A 21,579-nucleotide genomic window follows, 5' to 3' on the forward strand; every position below is an offset into this window, starting at 1 on the left:
GGCAGTGTACTTGAAGTTTGAGAGCTGTGTTTTCTGCCACCCAACTCTGTGTGGGTTAAACAAAAACCAGAAAGACCAAATAAGCAATAGGCTGCAGCCAGGCTGGAGAAGCGCTGTCAAAATTACTTTCTCCCCCAAGACATTTGAAGTCCCAGAGAAAGGATCTTTTCCAAATGGAACTTGCATAGAGAATGTGCTTTTGTACATGCCATCCAGTCTGAGTTATTTACACACTGCTTTGTAATGTTGCAGAATGTGAAGTGAGCAACAAGTCAAGGATTACGGAAAAAAAAATGGCAGTGCTAGGAAGTAATCTCTGGTTTGTATAAGAAGTTCTTGTGTTGAAAATAATCACAGCTTGATTCATTGTATCCCAGGGCATCAACCTGGCGTTGGACTACGATTATCAGCCTGTGCTGCTTCCAGGGCAAATTAGCAGAGGGGGATGGGACTTCCACTATTTAAGCTACCAAAATAGCATTTCTGACTCCCATCTTCTTTTCTTTGGAGAGGTGACGTGGTTCAGGTGAAAGGTGTTTGCTGATCATCCTTTGTAGGAATAGAATTTTGGGCTTTTTCCTTAAAGCAGAATATGCCTGGAATGTTTTCAGTGAAGTGCTTACCTTAAAATCACAAATTTACGGAGATTCAGGAATAATCTCATCCTGTCCTGGGTTTTTTTTATGCTTGAATTGTGCCTCTCTTGATGAGAGCAAAAGATGGGCAGAGGTGAAATAAACACAATTTTCTTTGACAAAGTTGTGAGAATACCCGTATATCCAATAGACTTCTATTTTATTTGAGACTTCTATGCAGCGTGTTGACAATACAGTAAATAAAGGAAACAGGTCCCATTTCAGTGAGTGATAAAATCTACATTCTATAATTCTGCTGAAGAGTTTTGTGAACAGCTTAGTCACTAGGTTAGTAGTATTTATTGGTTCAGAAAGATCATGGATACATGTGGGGGGAAACACTTTTTTTTTAGCTATGAAGTAGTTACATTTTTCTGCTGTTAATGAATGTAGAAATTTTGTGCACTTGGGTTGTTTGATAAGAATTTAGTGAACCTTATTCCACCATTTTCTTGAAAGCTGTTCAGCTGTTAATTACAGAAGTAAGCAGGATTCATCAGTTTTAGTGCAGTAGTGGGAGTCTGTTCAGCCGGGCTCAGAAAAGGAGATTTTCATTTATGTCCTCTGCAACAAAGATGAAGAAAACATTATTAACATTTTATGCCAAAGAGACATTTTTATGCTGTATCACTATCAATAAAGTGACTGATGCTATGAATGAGCAATCACTGGCAGAAGTATACATGTACTTAGATAAGTCCTTGCAGCTTTAGTCCTTCATGACTGGTAAAATGTCATCAGAAGAGCTTGAAAAATTCTGGGAAGAGCAAAGGTTCCGTGTGTCTGACTTCTGACTAGAATCAGCCTCTGCTTAAAATTAGGGACTTGCTAGTAGGATTTTGAACACATTTCTTCAGTCCTGTTTGGCCAAATGCCTTCTGTCCCATAACTCTTCTGGGATTAACCTGTGCTATGTTGTTAACCCTTAACCCTTGTTGACCCTTTGCAGTCTTGTTATTAGTGTTCTGTTTTCCTCTCGGCACAGTAGCCATGGGCTTCTGCTTACAATTTCTTTGCCTCAGACCTTTGCTGATGTGTGAGTAATGTTCTTGGTGGGAACATTCTGTCAGGTACATCTGCCTATTCTTTTGGGTTTACCTTCCTTAATCCCAAAGCAGTGGCACCATTCCTTCAAAGCGATGAGTTTGTCCTGGTCTCCATCGCACTCTTGGAAGAAACGGGTTATGCAGTGTTCCATGGGAACAAGGGAGGCTCTCAAGGGTGCGAGCTCCGAGTGTGTTAATAATCTGAAAGAAAGGGCAGGTATGGAGAGCTGCATTTCCTTAATAAATCAGCAGGATTATCAAAGCTGATCTAAAATGCTAGAAGACAACAACGATGGCTTTATCAGAGATGCCCCAATGGATTTTTTTATGGTGCTTCTGTAGTGAATATATCCCAGGTCATGATAAAGATGTCTAATATCTGATGAGCTAAAATGCTTTTGCTGCATGTTTATTTGCCAACATCTTTTTTCCTAGAACAAGTATTACTTTTGTAGTAATTACAGGTATTGAAAGGAACAACTTGCTCACAACTCATCACTTGTGGAGTTTTGCTGTTAATTCTCAGGATATCAAGCTTTCAAAGTGCTTAACTGTGTTCTAAAACAGTAGGTATCATTGTCCTGAGAATATTGAAGGTCTGAACTTGGAAATAAAGATCCCATCACTGCATGATATGACCAAAAGCTTGAAATCTGAGTTATGTTCTCAGAAGCTGGAAGCTTCCTCTGAACTGTGACTATATCTGCTCCTTAAACTGAGAGACCTCTGTGCTGTTAGCTGAAAACTGTGGATACCTCACTGATGGATTTTTGCTGCCAGGGCTCTGTCCTTTGTACTTAGCCTGTTTCTCTTAGCTTCAGTAATAACAGGACTTCTTCCTGGCTGAGAGCATTGGTAGGTATTAGGACACTGTAGAGCTTACAGTGTAATACATGATCATGCAAGGCAAGAGGATAGCAGATTCTGACCTAGGATATGATCAGAAAAACAATGAGGGAAAAGGTTCTGAGAGGGAGTGATACTGGCTTCTAACAGCTAAGGGACTGGTTCTGTATGTAGAGAATCCCTTGAGGTGTTTAGAAAAGTAAAACAGCCTGAGTTTAATCAGCAAATCAGAACTGAACCACAGATATTCTTTTACCTGTCAACAGGGTGCTGATCAAGCTGGTGAAACTGCCAGTGCACAGGATACACATACATGTGGTAATTTTTCTCAAAGTCATGCAGGAGCAGCTCAACTGGGTGGTCACCAGCCACAAGGCGCTTGTCATTCTGGTAGATCTTTTTTACCTGAACTCAACACAGAAATTGTTATTTTTTGTTTTGGGTTGAAGATCTGTCCTGAAGAGAGCTGTCTGGCAAGAAGATGTTTTGGAGAAATGAAACTTGTTAATAAAATACCCCTAGGGAAATGTGTTTTAGTGTTGGTGACCATATGCAGCATGACAAGCTTGCCTTAGGTAGTCCAGGACAATTTTGCTGCTGTCCATGTCATCTTTGGCAGTAACTAGAAAGGAGGTGGAATTCTTGTGGCTTGTCAGACTCAGCTAAGGGGGGAAGTAGCCTCAGCTTATTAGGAGATTAAACCAGTTTTATCACATCTTCTGTCCTGAGGCAAACAATGCATGTTTTGGTGGGAAATAAGCCATCTCAGAAGTCATCTACTTCATGCCATTTTGTATGAGATGTTCTGGGCTAGTCCATGTAACTGCATGATCTTATTTGGAAAGGATTGCTGACCTTATTCCTTTGCTTTTCGGTTAGAATCCCAGAAGTGCTCAGGTCACGTTCATAGTATTGAATAAGGATGTTCTTAAGCCAGTCCCGCATCCGGAGGGGAAACTGATCCACTTCATAATCAGTACAGGGAGGGATGTCTGTGCCAAAGAGAAAAGCTTTTGTTAACAAGTCATCTGTTAAGTGCCCATTCAAGCATTTCTGAGATTTGAGATCTACTTCCAGTAAAAATTAGAATTGATGGAGCTGTTAATACATAAAATTTTGAATGCACTTAATGTGTTCAATTATAAATCTACAATTTTTTTAGTGCACGTGCTTAACCAGTTGTGCAAGCCACAGCCTTTTTATATCTGTGCAACTTTTGAGCATAGTTGTGCAGTGAAGCTCTAATCAGTCAGTTGCATGAAAGCAGAGTTTTTGACAGCAAAGGAATATTCTGGCTAGAAATGCACTTTCCTTCTACCATATGCAGCAGTCGAAGAGGTTGGAAATCAGTTCTGGCTTTTAGATCCTGACTGCTGCATTTGGCATCTAAGTTTGGTTGACGTTTTCTGTTTTTTTGTTTTCCATGGGGGTTTGAGATGGACATGTTCATTTATTAGCTCTCTGTAAACACTGTTTTTCTGGTCAAGGATTTACAAAAATCTTCAGAGGCTATAGCAATAGGAGCATATAAGACAGTGCAGGGGGAAGATAAGGTCAACAACAAATTTGTGTAAGCACAGGAGAGATGTCTAGGTTTCAAATACTTTTTAAACATGTTTAGGGTTTTGAAGGCCTTAATTAGCAGATAATGGATGCGCAAGTGGCAGATTACAGGAAGAAGGGTAATTTAGGGCTGGCAGATGGGTTAAGGCTACTGGCTCTTTCTTCAGTTCTTCAAAGGAAAACAAGCTTACGTTTGCAGGAGCCCATATAGTCTAGGTGCAGCTGGCGTCCTATTTTTGTCCCTTCCAGTTGACATTTGGTGCCAAAGAGTTGACATGTGCCGTCATAAGTCTTGTTATCTGTACCACAAACCTAGAGGAAGGAAAACCATCACCCCACCACTGTGTTGAGAAAAATCCTTGTCACTCAGAGGCATTACAGTAATAAAAGCATCATGTGGTGAATACCTCAGGGACTACATGTGATCAGAAGTATTGGAATTAGTAGTTGTTGTATGCCCGCATGAGGACTAGTTGTCTGTACTTGTTTGCCCAGTTATGCAACACTTCAGTTTAATTTTATGGTTGTGATATAGCCTCTGAGATGCTGAGGGATTATTTCACTGGATGTGTACTCAGCAGGTGCTCTAAAATACCAAATGGATACACAGAATTTTTAGCAAGCTACAATCCCTGAGACTGAGTGAAGCAAGTCAGTTACTGTAGTTATGTGGGTTCATATTGCTCTCAAACCACACTTAGTAAGTTTGGGTGCTTTATACTTAATTTTTCAATTACTGGAATCACTCAAACTCATTTGCATGCTTTTTAGGCTATAGAACCATGCTAAATAATAGCAGGGGAATATGTTACCTTGTGAACACTTCAGGTGGCTTTTCCCAGTCCTGTGCACTGGGTGAAATACTCACATGCTCATAGTCTTCGGTGGGAGGGCAAGCAGCAGGATCTTGGCAAATGCAGTGGGGTTCCCCTTGTTTGTCTGCATGACAGACTTTGCCTCTTTTGCAGTGGAAGTTCCGACACGTGTCTGGCAGTCCTAGCAGGAAAGAGGGACTATTAGGGGTGATGGGATAAAGCCAAGTGTTTGTCAGATACTTCTGAGAGCAAAAGCAAAACACAGCCCAGTATTCATCAAAAAGTTCAAATGCATTTTTAAGTTTGCATTTTTAAGTTTGTTACGAAGCTGGATTTTGTATTGAATAAAACAAGCCAAACTTTAAATGAGGATTTTTATGAAACTTCTAGCAGTACCCGGTTTGTATTGGATGGGGAAATAATATTTTTTTCCCTTAGAAAAAGCTGTTTGTTCTGTTTGATGTTCACTTCCAGCTTCTTTTGGTGAAACATATCCCATCTGTCTTTGCTGAATCAAGCACTGGCCTTTGTCCCACTCCTATTTGAATTCCAGCTGCTGTTCTGAAACTGAAAGCTCTCAGTGCAAGGTAATCCCCATTTATGTCTGACACAAAAATTTGTGCACTGCCTACAAATGTTTTTCACTAACAAATTACTAAGTCCAAGGGAGTATGAAAGGGATTGTCTGGGAACAGAGGATTAGGTACAAACACAGTTCAGTCATGTGAAATCCTGTGCTGCAAAAGGCAGAAAAGAAATGCAGACCAGCAGATTGCCCAGCTGCAGAGAGTTGGGAGTTACATGACAGCTTTGCTTGGGGCTTACCAAGGACAGCCTGCTCATTCCTGTTGCTGACACTTTCCATCTCACCACGGGAACTGTTTGTAGTCTTAACCTGCACAGTCACAGAGGCATAAACAGAAAGTTGTGGTAAATCTTGGGAAGAAAAAAAATACTTGGACTAATTTGTTTTCAGGTCCAAATACAGAGCCGACTGAGGCACAGTTTGCTCTGTTTTCAGCAGAGAGAGGTTGCTATGCAAAATCTGTGAGAAGAGCATAAAGCCTCTGGTAGTGTTACCATGCTCTTGTTATTTGGGAAAAAAATAGAGTAGGAGGTAGAGAGAGAGAGAGAAATGGGAGCTCAGTAAGGCCTGAATTTCTTATAATTATTCTATGGATTCTAGTCCTGCCTTTCCAAGCTGTTCACTTTTGTGTAGTAGCATTTAAAATCTTTGTGCGAGATGAGTGAACAGGCTGGCCTAGTAAGCTAGAGACTGGGTTTCAGGCTTTGCATCTGTGTATCTGTATTTATTTGTGTGTTTCATTACACAGCCCACTGGGTCTGGAGCTCTTCTGCAAATGGTGTTCATGTCCTTTCTGATCCAATTCACCTAAATGCTCTGGGTGCAGTGACACAGCATGAACCAGAGGAATAGTGAATATAAGGGGAGGTGAGACTTCTGCATATTAAGAAGTCACCTGTTTTTCTCCAACAGATCATTTCAATCATCAAGAATTTAAAATTGGAACTAGTCCCTCTCCCCCTTTTTGTAGTATTCAAGTTTTATTTTAAAGATAATTTACCTTATCTTCACTGTCCATTGAATTCATGTTCTGAATGGAGCTACTCATTTTCAGTTGCTGCTTGTTGTCAGAATCAGGTGGCTCATGATCATCTTGTTCAGAGGGAGCAAGGTCTTTAATCTTGACAATTTGGTAATCCTCAGTCTCTTTGCGAACTGCAGTGTCATCCTCAGTGGTTCCTTCCCCTTCAGACTCAGTACTGGTGTTCTCCTGGTCGTTACTCTGGATTCTCTCCTCTTCCTCATAGGCTGTGTCTTTCCAGGTATTGCTGAGATACTCCTCACCATCAATGTCACCACTGTCGTGACCGTCATCATCATTACTGTCTTCCCTATCTTTTATTTTCACCACTGTGTCACGATCATTCTGATAGTTCACTTGAATATTGTATTTTCTCTCTTGACTTTGCTGTTTGCCATCCTGATATTCATTACGGGTTTTTTGAGAGAGGGGGATTTCTTCTTTATAGGACTTCTTCCTGTTTTCCCTCTCTTCTTCCTCTAGGTCAAATTTCTTGCTGTGTCTCTTGGTTTTCCAGGTTGGTTGGCTGGAATCTCTCAGGAGTTCATCTAATTGCATGCTGTTCTCATGTTGCTGTCTTTTGTATTGGTCACCTTGACGTGTCTGATGGTCTTTGTGCTTTGTGTCTCTGTAATCAGTTTCTTCATCCCATTTCTCATCCTCTTCTTCCATGCTTTCCTCTTCATCGCTTTCACTGTTTTTTTTTGACAGGCCAACAGCATTTTTGTTATATTTCCACATGTTATGCTCGTGATGAAGGCTGAAAGCGCCCAATGGGTGTTCTGCGTGGCCTGGAAGGTGTCGGTTTGCCGTGTTCCCGTGTTTCTCATGCTTCCTGAGCTGGTCGTGCTCAGAGCTGGACTGTTCTCTGCTGCTGCTCCCAGAGTCACTGTCCTGGTTATCAGAAGCCAAACCTAGTTTATTGTGCAGTACAAGGAAATCGATGCTTTTCAGGCTGTTTTTCACTTGATGCTCGCTCCCAGTTCTTCTTTGTTTCCTAATGGTCTGGGGCTCATCCCTGTCTTCAGAGCCTGGTTTTAAGTTTCTGGGAGTAAGCAGCAAATCACCCTTGTCTACATACCCTGTGTTCTCTTCCTTTGAGGCTTCAGAATGAATATATTCACTCTTAAAAAAAAATTAAAATAATAGATTAATAAATATCAGGATTTATTTGAAGCTGATGTGGTGTTGTTTTTGCCTTGTATTGCAAAGCATGGCACTGGCTTAATTTGTTTTCTTTGTATGTGCTCCTCTTAAACTAGCCCAGAGCATGACATTCACAGCTGATCTGCCTTCTCTTTCTCAGAAAATCTGTTTATCTGTCCCTTCTTTTATTGATGGAGTTTCTGGAGAGGTCTGTGCAACTCTGTTTCAGAGACAGATGCATATGGGTGTCTTGTGAAATCTCAAAATGCTTAATTAGTATTTTAGTCATAACCACAGATATTTGTAGGCTGCAGTAATTATCACTTACCTCAGGGAAACACAACTTTCTGCACAGATAAGGGGAAAATGAGGGACCTGGGAAAAGAGGAGCAGGTGAAGAGAAAGTACCTTTCACAAGGTGTCGTGGTAGTAATTCCCGAGAAGTGCCCTGCATTGATTTTATAATCCATATATAAATCTACTTTGAGTCCGATATTTCGTTACTTCCTGGCTGAAGTCACCAGGAACTATTGTGTGTGGTGACAATTACAAGATCAACAATAGATATTTGAATGTCTTTTTTTTTTTTCTTAATCTGTCAAGCCAATAGCAAAAGTAGTACCTTCAGTGGAAATGATTCAAATGCTTGAGGAGAAAGCAGGTACTAAAAGGACTGTCAGGTCTTGCTGAAGTAATTACCTTTCTGCTGCTGTGTGTGTTTCTGAACAACACGTATGGATGTTCAGTGTTGCTTATTGCTTACAACCACATAGCACCCGATGCTGATATTTCTGAAAGCTTTTGGGAGATTTTATTTGGGAAGAATGGTCCTTCTCACTTGGTCCATCCAAGTTGCTGGAATAGCTTTTTCCTTTAGTTTGACTGCTTGGAAATAAGCATTCTACTCACAAATGCTTATATTTATTTTATTTTTAAAGGTAGGATTGGAAATATTAATTTGATTATTGTAAATCAGCTATATCCTATTTCCTAATGTCAAAGTGGTATCTTAATGTTTTACAATTTTGTCTTTTGCCCAGTGTCCTTGCTGATGTGGAAATAGCACTGGGAACTATATTCACTGTATCAACTCCAAATCTGACTTTTTCAGGGGAAGATTGTATGTTTGCTCCAATCTAACAGAAATCCACTGTGGAGCTTTTTCAAAGTTCTACAGATTCAGAAAACACAAGGCTAAACAGTCTTTAAGATTTTCTGTTGTGAGTACCTGTGTTTGAAGCAGCAGTTTGAGAAAGATTTGGCTCATGTCTCGACAGGAAGCCTTGTCCTGCACCAGTTCTGCAGAGATGAGCCTGGATACAGCTTCCAGATGCTGCTTTCTGTTATACCTTTGTCCCCTGGGAAAAATCAGCTTTTAGAACTCAGGTGCTCGTGAAGGAACTTGGGCAAATTTTAGTCACTATCTGTGATTAGATGCTGTGGGGGAGAACTGGCCTTTGATAGATGATGCACACACTTGGAACTGATGATTCATTGGCTGTTGCAAGGTTTTGTTTTGATGCAAGTGTCTTACATGTGTTATTTCTGGTAGACAGCTGTAGGCTGCAAACTAATCTTTATACCATTTCCTCTGCTGGTTACTTCATTAGGAAAAGTTAATTTTTTGTTTTCGTAGTGCAGAGCATGATCCAGATTGATATGAAATGTATCTGGAAAGCTGTACAGAGTGGGATATAGTTTAAAATTAAAAATTTTAAAAATGGTTAGCATAAGAGTTGGGATTTTGAATCTCTTAATACAGAGCATGATCTAAGTTTAGTAGTTCTGAAACACCCAGTGGCTTGGAGAAAAGATCCATTGTGTCTGATTCACAAAGGCTCACCAGAACAGTGCAATAAAAAGGAATTTTTATTTGGTTCAGTCATGAATACAAAACTGTGAGCTCCATCATTAGCACACATATGTGGCACAGGGAGGGCTGGTGAAATCCTCTGTCTCATTGCCATCAGGGCATCTGGCCTGTCAGCCACAGAATACTCTGCCAGGATAAGCTGTGCCTACTGCTCTGCACCATGAATAATGAAACATATGGTGGCTAAAATTCTTACATATTTGAGACTGCATATTTGAGACTCTGGTGTGATAAATTGAAGATTTCATCCTCCTCCTATACTGGAGCTGTGGTAACAACAATTTTGACTGTCACCGGAGCTTATTTCTTGTACAAATATGGGTAATGATGATATGTGGGGATTCATTTAAGGTAATTTTGTCAATAAGTGAAACTTCCATTTTGAGATTTAGATTTTGTCCTGTTTGCAATTGTTAATATGCAAGGCATGAGATACTTGGCACTAATTCTTGATGTGAGAGGGCATAAAATTTTTTAACATAAATCAATTTGCCAACCAGTATATATGTGGTAATACGTTTTTATATTTAAGATGAATAATGTAAGTTACTTCATTTTGTTTAAAGAACAAGAAGAGTACCTTTCCTGGAATTTTCCATATATGAGTTCTGAGCTTGTGGTTTACAGGGTGGGTCTAAAAAAGACAAATCTATGAATATCTGCACATCCATAAGCATAGAATATTCTCAGAATGGGAAATAAAGTGCCTGATAATAATAGCATGGTGAGGACTTACTGGAATAGCAAAAACTGGTCCTACAAGACAAATGAAGAGGGCTACAGCCTTCATGTTTTCCAGATCTTGTAGAGGACAATAGTTAATGGTACAGGGGTAGGGCTTAGAGGTTTCCTTTCTGCAAGAAACATGAAAACAAAACAAGTTAGGATTTGGGTATAATGACCTAGAAATGACTGGTGGAAGCAATGTAGTGGCTGCTGTAACTTAAGTCTAGAGACCCATAAAATTGTTATGCAGTGTCCTGTAAACTCAGATTTGAGACCAGCTTAACTAGAGGACACTTTAGTCTCAGTTCTTTGACGGTGATTAAGCTACAGGCTGTGTTCACAAACTCCAGTGGGTGTTACTGAGAGGCAGAGCTGTGAATGGACATAGGTTAAGTATTTAAATACTTACAAATAGTTGTAAGTATTTATCCACCTCTATGAGATACTACTTTGTGAAAAATGCCTCTTTTATTGAACTCTGAGGCAGTGCCTGCTTGTGGCACCTCTATGGCTGAGGTGTCTCTTGGCTGCTCCCCTCTGTGTCTGCTAGGAAGAATTAAGGGGTGAAATTCTGCTCAGCAGGTCTACAAGCTCAGAATCGCTGCCCAGGCTGCTTGAAGACTGGGTGCAGTCCTGCTTTGGATGCAGTCCTGCTCTGTTCTCTTGGAAATTGCCACCCAAGTGTATGCTTTTGGAAGATCCCTCTGTTAAACATTGTTCAATGTCATTATCTTTCCGTTAACAAAGATCAAAATACTCATTAGTGGGCCATATCTAGTATGCAATCCATTTTTCCTCACAGTTAGTCTCCAAATTACCTCTTGACTAATTATCCGTTATCTCTCTGGCATTCACAGTTAGTTGTCTAAGATGTTTTCAGAAGGAAAGGCAGAATACAACAAAAGCCAATAATGAGCGTATGCAAAATGCCTCACTGGGCTGGATATGGGCAGTCACTTCAGATCAAGGCAAGTGTGGTTAGACTGAGAATTATGCAGACAACTTGTTAGAAATGCAGGGCAATAATCCAATTTCATGTAAAGCCCTAAAAACTGCATACTGTGCTTTTTGAAGGCCTGGCAAGTGTCTGAGGAAAGGAGGATTTGAATGTTAGGTAGGCTTGATTTCCATTTCTTTATGTTGCTGGTGAGAAATACAGACCTGGGCATGTCACTTAGCTGAGTTTTCTTTTTTAAAACTCTCATTTGTCATATTTGTTTTGGTAAACTAGTTTGAGAGTTATAAATGAAAAATTCTCCGTGTTGTGTTTTATTTATAATAGCAATTTTCTAATTTGGCTTGTCTCTGTCTGTAAAAGTTGCCCCTACCACCTTTGCTCAAATAATCAAAAACTAGTTGGAATACATCTGAGTTAAGGTGGCAGGACAGGGCTTTTGTATTTTCTTTTCTTTTTAACAGCAAGCCCACAGCAGCCCATAGGAAGTATAAGTCTTGAATTAAGTATTTGGTCTTGAATAAGTATTAAATTATTAGGGAAGCCTGACCACACTGATTGGAGTGTCCTATGATGGATTGTGAGATGATATTTTTTACACTAAGTGGGAAGGCACTTCATTCTTGCTTTAATTTCCAAATATGTCCTAAAAAGAGAATTTTTAAAATAAAGCTTTTGTAACACATAAGTTTAATAGAACTGTCAGAAAGGAATGATTACACAAGAAGCTGTTTTTAAAAAATATGAGCAGGGAGACATCTCCCTGTTAAAATGAAATCATTATACTCTACAGGAGAATCTGTAGGAAGACTTAGCCAAAAGGTGAATAGGAAAATTTCTTGGGGTAAATGGGGTTTTTGACAAAGAAATTAGTAATTTAACAATACTTCATCTTGGGTTATTGAGCAAGCAATGCTAACTAGGGGTACTGGGTTTGCATGGCAAGGAGGCTACTATTCTAAGTGTCAGCAGTCACTTGAAATACTAATCAATGACATGAATTTTAAATAAAAATATAAGTGTTATACTTTTAAATTACAACTGGTACAGCACATTACTGTTTCCAGATGTTTCAAAAGCCCTTATGAGAGCATGAGCACATTATGCATGTAGAAACTGGTTCATGTGTGCACACACATAAAACTGAAAGGCAGTTTTTGAGGCAGATTTCTAATCCGAGTAAAAAAAAGAGATCACAGTAAGAAAAAAAAAATTGAAGCATTAAAACTATTTCACTCATTCTGTACCAGTAAATAGCTGATCATGAGAATTGATCCCTCTGATGCTGCCAGTTTTACAGCTGCAAAAGCCATTGGGCATAAGTCCTTGCATAAGGACTTGCATGAAGCCTTCCGGGCATAAGTGCAAAAAGATCAAAACCAAACAAAAAGTATTTCAGGACAAGTAAAACCAATTTTTAATAAACCATTCACATTAACTTACTGTAATTGTTTAATCTCTTGTGTTTCCTTTCTACCATTTCATTTTATCTTCTAGCTATATCTTGAGTTTTTAGAGTTTTGGGTTTGTTTTTTGTCTTTTTTGGTTTTTTGGGTTTGTTTTTTGTCTTTTTTTTTTTTTTTTTTTTTTTTTTTTTACCAGAGCTGTCTGTAATTTAAGACCAGATCAAGTCACAATGAGCTGCTTTGATTTAATTTGATGAGGATCAAAATGAGACTTACTTATTAGGCAGAATTATTTTGGTATTAGTAGGTGGGTTTTGTCCTCTCCCAGATCCTACATTTCTTTCAGGGACTCCTGTTTGGTACATGTTTTCACTAGGTCTACCAACACATTTTTGAAATGTTTCTCTCTCTTTCTTCTCCAATATGAGAAAAGAAGGTGAATCTGTTTTTTTTGGCCTTTTCTATTGGACTAATTCCTAAACTGGTATTTCAAGAGTCTGTTGAAGTGTTGGGAAATTAGGTCGTACCGTGGCTTTCAGCTGGACCACTGTACGGTTCCAAAGCAGGTGTGTGCTTTTCTTGGCTCTTGTTGGCCATAATGCTTTATTGTTTGCACGATCACATTGAAAAATAATTATTCCAGTGGTAAGATAAGGATTGTCTTCCTCAACACAGTAGCTACACATTATTTTCTCTTACACAGGATGTTTTCTGTTCTAGACATAAACATCTGAAATGTGTTATCCTTAAAACAGATGACACTGTATGAAAGCATTTGCAGTAAGTAGGAAAAAGTTGCAGAGGGTTAGATATAAAGCATTCTAAAGTTTTAATTAAGAATAAAGAAGAAACAGTACCATAGCAGTAGAAGAGTTGCTCCTTCTTGGCCTGCCACTGATGTACTGGAAATCCTTGAGCCTTGCAAAATGTTGCTGTTTTTCCTGAGATATGTTTTGGTGTCTGGAACAGACCCTCTCAGCAAGGGTCTTGTGCTGCAAGTGTCAGTGGAGGAGGATGGTACTCTTTGAGTCTTGGTGGAATCCTAGGCTTCCATGGGACGAGGTGGGGGGCAATGGGCTGGTGGAATTCTGCTGGATTAATTGAATCAGAAAGACAATTTAGTGCTCATGGGCTCTGGGCCAGTGGAGCTCAGCGGCCGTGTGGGAAAGACATATTTAGTGCTTTGCAGGGAGGGGAGCCAAAGGGAGCGGGTGCAAGAGTTTCTGCTGCATCAGCTGCTCCCAGAAGAGCTGAACCAAGGGATCTGCTGGGGCAGCCACACTGTTGGCTGGGGGAAAATGGAACGTAGGGATGCCAGTCCCTGCTGAGCTGCCCAGTGTTGTTTCAGTATGCTGCACGTGGTGCGTGTAAGCCTGCAAAAAGGTAGAAACTCTAAATTAGGTACGTAAAACCCAGCATTGGTTGGAGGCTCTTGCATAACTCTGAGGAGTTTGCTCTTTGGAAGCTGTTGCCATGGCTGTGCTGCCTGTCTGCCATAGCGACAACACAGAGCGAGCTGATGAGGAGAGTGGAAACCTCCATGAGCCTCTGCAGCAGAGGCTTTGTGGCTTCTGGTTCTGAAAGCATTAATAAGTTGTTGTTTTTTGGTGGTTTTTTTTTTTTCCATCTCATTATTCCATAAAATGCTTCACCTGAACTGGAATAATTTCCGGGAGGTTGTCCAGAAATAGTGGAGGGGATGTGCCAATGTAAGAGCAAAGGCACTTCCAGTGATAAAGGCAGCAGATCCAGTCTCAAATTCCCCATTCTGACAATATCCTCTCTTCCTAAAGAGGACACTTTGCATATTGTGTTGACATGACTGGAAGAGAGGTTGAAGCAATATGAAATGAAGTGCGTGAATGGTAAGAACTGTAATGCAAATGCTGAAATTCAGTCACTTTACATAATATTTTAATTGGTTCTTTTTAAAGTTACAGTTTTACTGGTTTCTCTTCTGTTCACCCAGAAAGGTAATAGACACTGGGTGTTGATTAGACAAAATACAGTGAGAAATGTACAAAAATTGACCATGTTTTATGTGGCAAACTGTGAAGTTTATAGCTAATAAAAAAAAAAATTAAAAAAAATGAAAGAGCCTGAAATCAGAGCTGAGCCCTCACTCTGTAGACCAAGCAGAAAAAAAAAAACCCCTTTGACAAAAGCCCATGAGAAATTCTTTAAATCCTTTTCCCTTTTATCTCTGCTTCTTTGCCTGGAAACTAATTCATGCCTATTGGAGTTGAAATTCTGCTTGTCTGTCAGCCAGTCAGTGTCTGAAAGGAATGGGCATATTTTGGAACTTCCCATTTGTTTTTTCTTTTGTTGTGCATGCTGAAAAGATGATTGGTTTTATCTATTCACAACTCTTTGTGCTGTGCTGTACCATCAGATTAGCTTCGCTGGGTTATCAAAGATAAGTGGCTTTGCTGTGATTTTTTCAGTGTTTGAGATATGGATGGACTCTCAGCCAATAAACGAAAACTGCTCAGGTGGCAACCCAAAAATTAGGACAAGTACAACAATGTTAATTTTATGGTAGCTAAATATTAACTCTTTTTGTCATAAGATTTTCTGATAATGGCTATTAACCTCGCCTTGAAGTTCTTAATTCACAGAAAAAAAGTGCCAGACTGAAGAACTGTGCAGAAACTTGAAGCAGAAATTTGTAGGAGATTGAAGGTTATTATTGGAAAACTGTATGTGATTTGTAGGCTTTGCTTGATTCTGTGTTTGAACAGCTTTCTTGGGACTTACAGGACAGTGGGGAGGAAACATTTTGGTTTTGAGGATATTGAGGCATTATACACTGTTTATCAGAGTTACATATTTACAAAATACTTCATTAAGCAAAATTTTCTAGCTTTGCTTTTGATGACAAAATGCTTCAGCTGAGAAGATCTCTGGCTGTTTTCTGATGTCACTGGGAGGGCTTGTCTTGGAGCCATCACTCCTAGTGCTCTTCTCCTCAGCCAGTCCCACTGTGTCAGGCAGTGTGCTTTTTGGAAACCTTTTCAGTGGTGGATTAGTAATTCTCTCACCAGAAAGAGGTGCTGTGCCATCAAGGTGAAGTATGGGGGGAAGAGGGGAGGCAAGCAGTTGCTGAGCTAAGTGAAAGGGAGGATATGCAGCAAACAATAAAGATAAAACATAGAAGAAAGAAGACGGATGAGTAGAGAGAGGTGGAAAAGTTTGTTTTATCTGTCTCACTGTGGCAGCTGCTAAACAGACACTTTAAACAAAGGAAGAAGAGCAAAACCTCAGAGGATTTTACCTTATATTTATTAATGTGCTTGTAAAGAAATGCAGCAAAGATCTGTGGGTCTAACTGACTGTGGGGGAGTTGGAATTAGGCTCAAAAGACATTTGTTTTTATTGGAGCTGTCTGCACTTCTGCATGCTCAGTCCTGCCAGAGGGTTCATATCTCTGCCCACAAGAGAGTGGTGTTGAGCCATTGGCCTCCAGACCACGTGCCAGGGATCAACTTCCAGCTTTTTCAAATGAAAAGTAAATTTTAACATCAGTGCTCATTCTAATTTACAAATAAAGTTTGGCTGTTCCATCAAATATGCTTTACCCCAAAATGAAAAAGTGTAAGCAAGGTGGAACTCAAGTGTTTTAGTGTAGATACAGAAACTGTGCAGGTATACTGGCTATTATATCAATGATGTAATACCTAGCTGTGTGTCTATGTGTTTTCTATTTTTACTACAGAGGAAAAAAACCAGCAAAGTGAACCACAAAACAACAGATAGACATGAAACAGTTTGAGTCTGATTGCAGTCAGTGCTGATGTGTGTGCGCTGCGGAATTCCAGGTGGCAAAGATCACAGTCTGCCAGGTGGTGTTGAGAGGGCTCTGAGCACATCCCTGGTTGCCTCTTAGCCATTAATTAATTGATCAAGAAATTTAGGGAAATCTCGGTGTAACTTCCTTAACAAAAGGTGCATCTGAAGCCTTTCATGAACTGATGATTGTGTGAATTATTTAGATTCTCAAAAGATCACAGCCTGTAGCAACTCCCATTGGAAATGTTGGCAAGTACTGCTTGTCCTTTCCTACTGGAAATAATTTAGAGGGTTCATGTGGACCATAGAGGCATTTCATGGGGAGTTTAGTTTTCTTGAGAAAGGTAGAAAAACTGTTTGGAGACAGTGCTGGGGATAGGAGGGAGCTGATTCCTCTGACCAGTGCTGTTCAGTTGTGCCACACCAAAGGAATACTGGAGGTGGGGGGCCTTCTATGCCTTATTTTTGGGGAGGCAGAACATCAGTTGTGGCTCTTTAGGTATCTTATAATAGAGATTCTGCCCAGGAAGTTTGCCCAAGTATTTTTGCATGCATTTATTTCTAAATTAACTTATCTACCAAAAATAAATCACTGATAATTATAGTAAATATAATATATAGATATGTACATAGACAAATGTAAGTTATAATCTCTGGACTAAGTAATATTACTACATTACTCTTTTTTTCTTTCCTCAGAAGAAAGAAAGCTTGACTTCCTTCTGGAGGCTCCTTGTGCTGAATTTGGAATGAAGTTTTTTATACCCTGGAAAATGAATTTTTGGCACAGCTTTTTTGACTCTAAAGGCTGCCCTTCTCTACCGTCTTTTTTGACTCCAAAGGCAATGCCTGGAGTCCTTTGGAGATTAGCAAGCATCTCTGGAGCATAATAATAAATGCATATGAACTGCTGGTGAGTATATTGAAACTGAGTTATCTCCCAAGAGCTTTTTAGTGAAAAATCTCACAAAGTGTGGCTTATCATTAAAAACTTTTAAAAAATCACAGAGACACGAAGTTAAAGGTCTTCCTATGTGTTCTTTTTGTGGCCTGCTACTTGGTCAGTTCTGCATCTAAAATCAGGTTCTCTTGAATAGAGACTGTGTGGTTGCAATTTATCTTTTGCTCTAATCCAGGAGCCCTCCATCACCAGTGTTTTATTCCATACAGCAGTAGTTCTGCCTACTTCCACATTACAATTCCTTTACTTTATTATACTGAGTTTTCCAACCCTTCAGCAATCTCAGTTAGTCAAAACCCTGTTATGGCTTATTATTTCTTATTCTACAGCACGAAATGCTGTACTGGACGCAATTCTGTCTGTGATTTTCATGATGCCTGGGAAGACAAGAAGTGCCAGGCAGAGCTCCTATTCCCTGGATGTATGGAATGATTCATTCTTCCTGGCGTGCAGAAAGCAACTCCAAACGGGGCCGAGGCTCCAGCTCGGCTGCCCCTGTGCTGCTGCTATATCAGGCTTTGTCTGTGATGCAGTCAGGGTGTTAGAGACTCTCGTCCCTCTCCCCTGAGAGCTGCTGCTCTGGACTGTGTCATGCTTGACCACAGTGCCTGCATAGGTTGAAATTATATGTTTAAAAAGGAGGGAGAGAAATAAACATCTTGCCCAGCTAGGGAACATTTGAGTCCCGTTGGGGAGGAGCTATTTTAAAGCTCAGACTGAAAGATGGCTATTTTTGCCCTTCAGCCAGACAGACTCAGCTAATGGTCTATATTGTTCAAACTATTTTCTTGACCAAATTCTTAAAAAGAGGAATGAAAATGAACAGGAAGAGTCCTTAAGCTAGCAAGAGGTAGACAGGGCTCAAACCTGAAAAGACCTTATCTATGCCTGTCTTCTGTTCTTTGGGGCTGCAGAGGTGTTCTTTATTTTTATTGTTGTAGTGTGCATTTGCTTTAATAATGAGCCAAAGAGATGAAGTTCAGCGTGCGAATTTTAAGAGCAATTCTGCTGAAAACACATCGTGCAAGTTGTGCCATCTCCACGTGCCTCTCAAGAGCAGGTTGTTATTTCACTTAATCATTTCAGAAGCACAGCACGGCGAGAGGCTTTCGGGGAAGCGTAACGCAGCAGGGACTGCTCACTGTGGCTCATCTGCCTTGTTTCTGATGTTCTGCTGAGCACTTGGCTTAAAACTGCCTGTGTAGGTGGGCTTAAATCTTTGGGTAGGGGAAAAACAAGTTTTATATTATGCATGGGTGCCATTTCATTGGATTTCCAACCTGACTGCCCTGTGAAGCGGCTCTGCAGCTGTTTGGGAGCACCATGAAGCAAATGTAATGTTTATTTAGTGAGTGCTGTGATCTTTGGTGATGACAGAAGGGCAATGAATCTAGCGAAGGGTCTGGAGCACAAGTCTGTTGAGGAATGGCTTAGGGAGCTGGGGGTGTTTAGCCTGGAAAAAAAGGATGCTCAAGGAAAACCTTATCAGTACAACTGCCTGAAAGGAGAGTATAGCCAAGTGGGGGTCAGTCTCCTCTCCCTAGCAACCAGCATCAGGACAAGAAGACACTGACTCCAGCTGTGCCAGGGGAGGTTTAGGTTGGAAATTAGGAAGAATATCTTCACAAGAAAGGGTGATTGGACACTGGAGTGGGCTGCCCAGGGACATGGTGGAGTCACCATCACTGGAGCTGTATATGGAAAGAATGGGTGTGTTGCTCGGTGCCATGGCCTGGTTGGCATGGTGGTGTTTGGTTGTGGGTTGGACTCGATGATTGCTGAGGTCTTTTCCAACCTAAGTGATTCTGTGACAAGCAGCAAAGCCTTGGTCCACAAGGAGACAAGGATTGTGAAACACCACAATTAATCTGTTCCTTGTTATTTCAGGAACAGCATGCTCTTAGCATGGAGTGCCACCCTCTCCTTTCATGGTCCTGGTTCTGCTGATATTCCTTATAGTGTGTGACTTGTTTCAGCTCTAATGCTGGGTCTGTCTTCCTCAGGAATCAGAAAAATCCAAGTGTGATTTTGTACAGCTAAATGAGCCTGTCCTGCTCCTGGGCCTCTCTTACCCTCCTTCCAAGTCAGCATTTCAGAGAGCTTCCCTGGGAGCTTGGGGACAGCAGCTCTCGGGGCATTTTGGCTTGGCTGAGGGCAACTAGGCATTTCCCTGAATCAGGAAGCTGCTTTTAGGATTTTCAGGGCACAGAAGAGTTTCAGTACCCTCCCCGTGGCATTGTGTCCCCAGTTTCTGGGTGACTGCTGCCCTCTTCCCTCACGTTTTTCCCCTTGCTTCGTGCATCCTCAACTCTGTGCAACTGCCTGTTCCTCAAATAGAAATAAATACTGAGGAGAGTGTGTTATTTGTGCCAGCCCAAAGGTTCAGGCTACTATCAAACCTGCCATCTGCGTGTGTGATGTCTTGCAGCCTCTCGAAAGACAAAAACGGGGCTGTGGGTGGGTGGGTGTAATGTCTGCAATGTCTGTTGTTCAGCCAGCCAGGGGTTTAAAAATACCACTTGTGAATGACCTGATGAGAGTCGTTTTAGAAGGCAATCCACGCCCCGCACGTTTCACTTTTCTGATGGGAAAGATATTTGAAGAGGTGTTTATATCAAAACAAAATTTACTAAACAAGAAGGGAACAGGACACTGAGGGGAGATAAATATCCGTGGTGGAGTGGCTGGTGGCTTGCACTGCAGTCCTAATGCCTGTTTGGGGTCGCTCAGGGCACTGGATTTGTACTGGGGAGAGGGGAGCAAAGGGGCAATGAGATGGGTGAACTGGGAGGGCAATAAGCTTTCCTGGGGGCAGCAGGGTCCTTCTGTCAGGAAGAGAGAAGTGGGGAGAGAGAAACACTCTTGCCCTAAGGTAGCTCTCATCTCCTGATCCCCAGCACTAGGAACACAGAAGGCATTTAACATGGACTCCTTTCCTCTTTAGGCAAAGGTTTGGGTTTAGAGAAGGCTCGATGTAGTTGAGCTAGTTTGTGTCTGATCCTCAGTGAACTCCTTGGATTTTTATAGAGATCACCTCTTTTGTAGGGGTGCCAAATCACTTTCTGGGTGAAGACTTCCTGGATGATTCCAGATGGTCATGTCTGGTTATACTCTGGTATTCAAGATGTGCATCACGTAGTAAAACTTCAATTTCTATTTATTGAATTTTCTTGTTATTTATTTTTATTTAAAGAACTTATTTCTTTGCCATTGCAGAAACTCCTGGTAAATTACGCAATGCAGTTACAAAAATGTTCCCATTGTCTTTTGCCTAAATTAAGTGATAGTAAAGGTGTAGAGCATTCTTTTGATGGGCCTTTTTTGGGGGGCATTTTTCATTAAAAGGGTTTTTTACTTTATTCTTTTAATCAAAGACTGGTTTTCATTTCCAAGCACCCTTCTCTAGTGCTGTAGCAACAACTTCCTGTCTGTATGAATTATGCTAATTTCAGTGCTGAAAAATCCAAAAATAGCTGAGGAGAGAGGAATCAAATTATAGTTTTGCCATGGGATGAGGTAGTGGGAAGGAAAAGCATGCTGTACCTTCTCCCTGTGTGGGCATGGGTGCCTCTCTCCCTGTGCTCTGAAGGAAGCAGGATCCAAACTGGGAGTAAGCAAAGCACTTGTGTGGAAGTACCACCTTGCAGAGATCCCTGGCTGTTGCCTGCTTTGCCCCAGAAATTAATCTCCTGAGGTCCACAGCCATTAAGGAACAGCCTGTCAGCAACACCCCACATTGTGTAGAGCAAGATTTCCACAGCCACCATTTCAGGATCTATTCGTTACAGAAAAGAAAAGAAAGGAGAATAATTTGGAATATTTCTACATGTAAAATTCTCGATAATGCTATATACTTTCTAGTTTCTTTGTTATCCCCTAAAGGCAGAAGCTTCAGCCCAAGTTCTGGTGAGCTGTGCATCACTCTGGGGTCTGCAGTGCCCAGCCCATGCTCAACTCTTGCCCCCACGTGTCAGCCCCTCTGTGCTGCATCCCACACCTCCATCGTGGAGCATTTCCCTGTGCTGCACCACGGGGATGGAATCATGACCATTAGCCTCTTGTTGGCTGTGGGGCTGTCCTGGTACAACCCAGCAAGGGCTGGGTTTGTAATGGGAAATGGCTTTTCTGGAAAAGATTACAACCCAAGTGGGGTTTGATGATGCCTCTTTGAGTGCACTGTTTGCATTAATGCTCAGCCAGCTCACACTGGC

The 21,579-nt window shown here is 40.9% G+C and overlaps 1 protein-coding gene across 4 annotated transcripts; it reads right to left on the bottom strand.

Annotated features, from left to right (window-relative positions):
• Positions 1–778: 778 nt before the first annotated feature.
• On the bottom strand, positions 779–14,020 carry SPARCL1 (SPARC like 1). 4 transcript variants are annotated; one of them, XM_053940641.1, is made up of 11 exons: positions 10,268–10,351; positions 8,887–9,016; positions 7,987–8,033; positions 7,594–7,637; positions 6,492–7,426; positions 5,731–5,800; positions 4,959–5,086; positions 4,282–4,402; positions 3,383–3,519; positions 2,784–2,932; positions 779–1,882 (listed from the first exon to the last, which is right to left on the bottom strand). In XM_053940641.1, exons 2-11 carry the CDS (start codon positions 8,923–8,925, stop codon positions 1,702–1,704), a joined length of 1,851 nt encoding a protein of 616 aa, XP_053796616.1. In that variant the 5' UTR covers positions 8,926–9,016; positions 10,268–10,351; the 3' UTR covers positions 779–1,701. The 4 variants fall into 4 exon arrangements, with proteins under 4 accessions (XP_053796616.1, XP_053796613.1, XP_053796612.1 ...); XM_053940638.1 differs by lacking the exons at positions 7,987–8,033; positions 8,887–9,016 and adding an exon at positions 13,476–14,020 and having other exon boundaries at positions 779–1,199; positions 1,734–1,882; positions 6,492–7,637; positions 10,268–10,385; XM_053940637.1 differs by lacking the exons at positions 7,987–8,033; positions 8,887–9,016 and adding an exon at positions 13,476–14,020 and having other exon boundaries at positions 6,492–7,637; positions 10,268–10,385.
• Between the last annotated feature and the right edge of the window lie 7,559 nt (positions 14,021–21,579).

Source organism: Vidua chalybeata, chromosome 4, assembly GCF_026979565.1.
Source record: "Vidua chalybeata isolate OUT-0048 chromosome 4, bVidCha1 merged haplotype, whole genome shotgun sequence".
Lineage (NCBI taxonomy): Eukaryota > Metazoa > Chordata > Aves > Passeriformes > Viduidae > Vidua > Vidua chalybeata.

What these genes read in the sequence shown, in the direction of transcription:
- SPARCL1 (XM_053940637.1), bottom strand. Translation starts at nt 10,321, where the DNA reads ATGAAGGCTGTAGCCCTCTTCATTTGTCTTGTAGGACCAGTTTTTGCT. An exon ending in GAATGAGCAGGCTGTCCTTG is followed by an intron (nt 5,087 to 5,730) that starts GTAAGCCCCAAG and finishes CTTTCCTGCTAG; the next exon opens with GACTGCCAGACACGTGTCGG. An exon ending in CTATATGGGCTCCTGCAAAC is followed by an intron (nt 3,520 to 4,281) that starts GTAAGCTTGTTT and finishes TCTTTGGCACAG; the next exon opens with ACATCCCTCCCTGTACTGAT.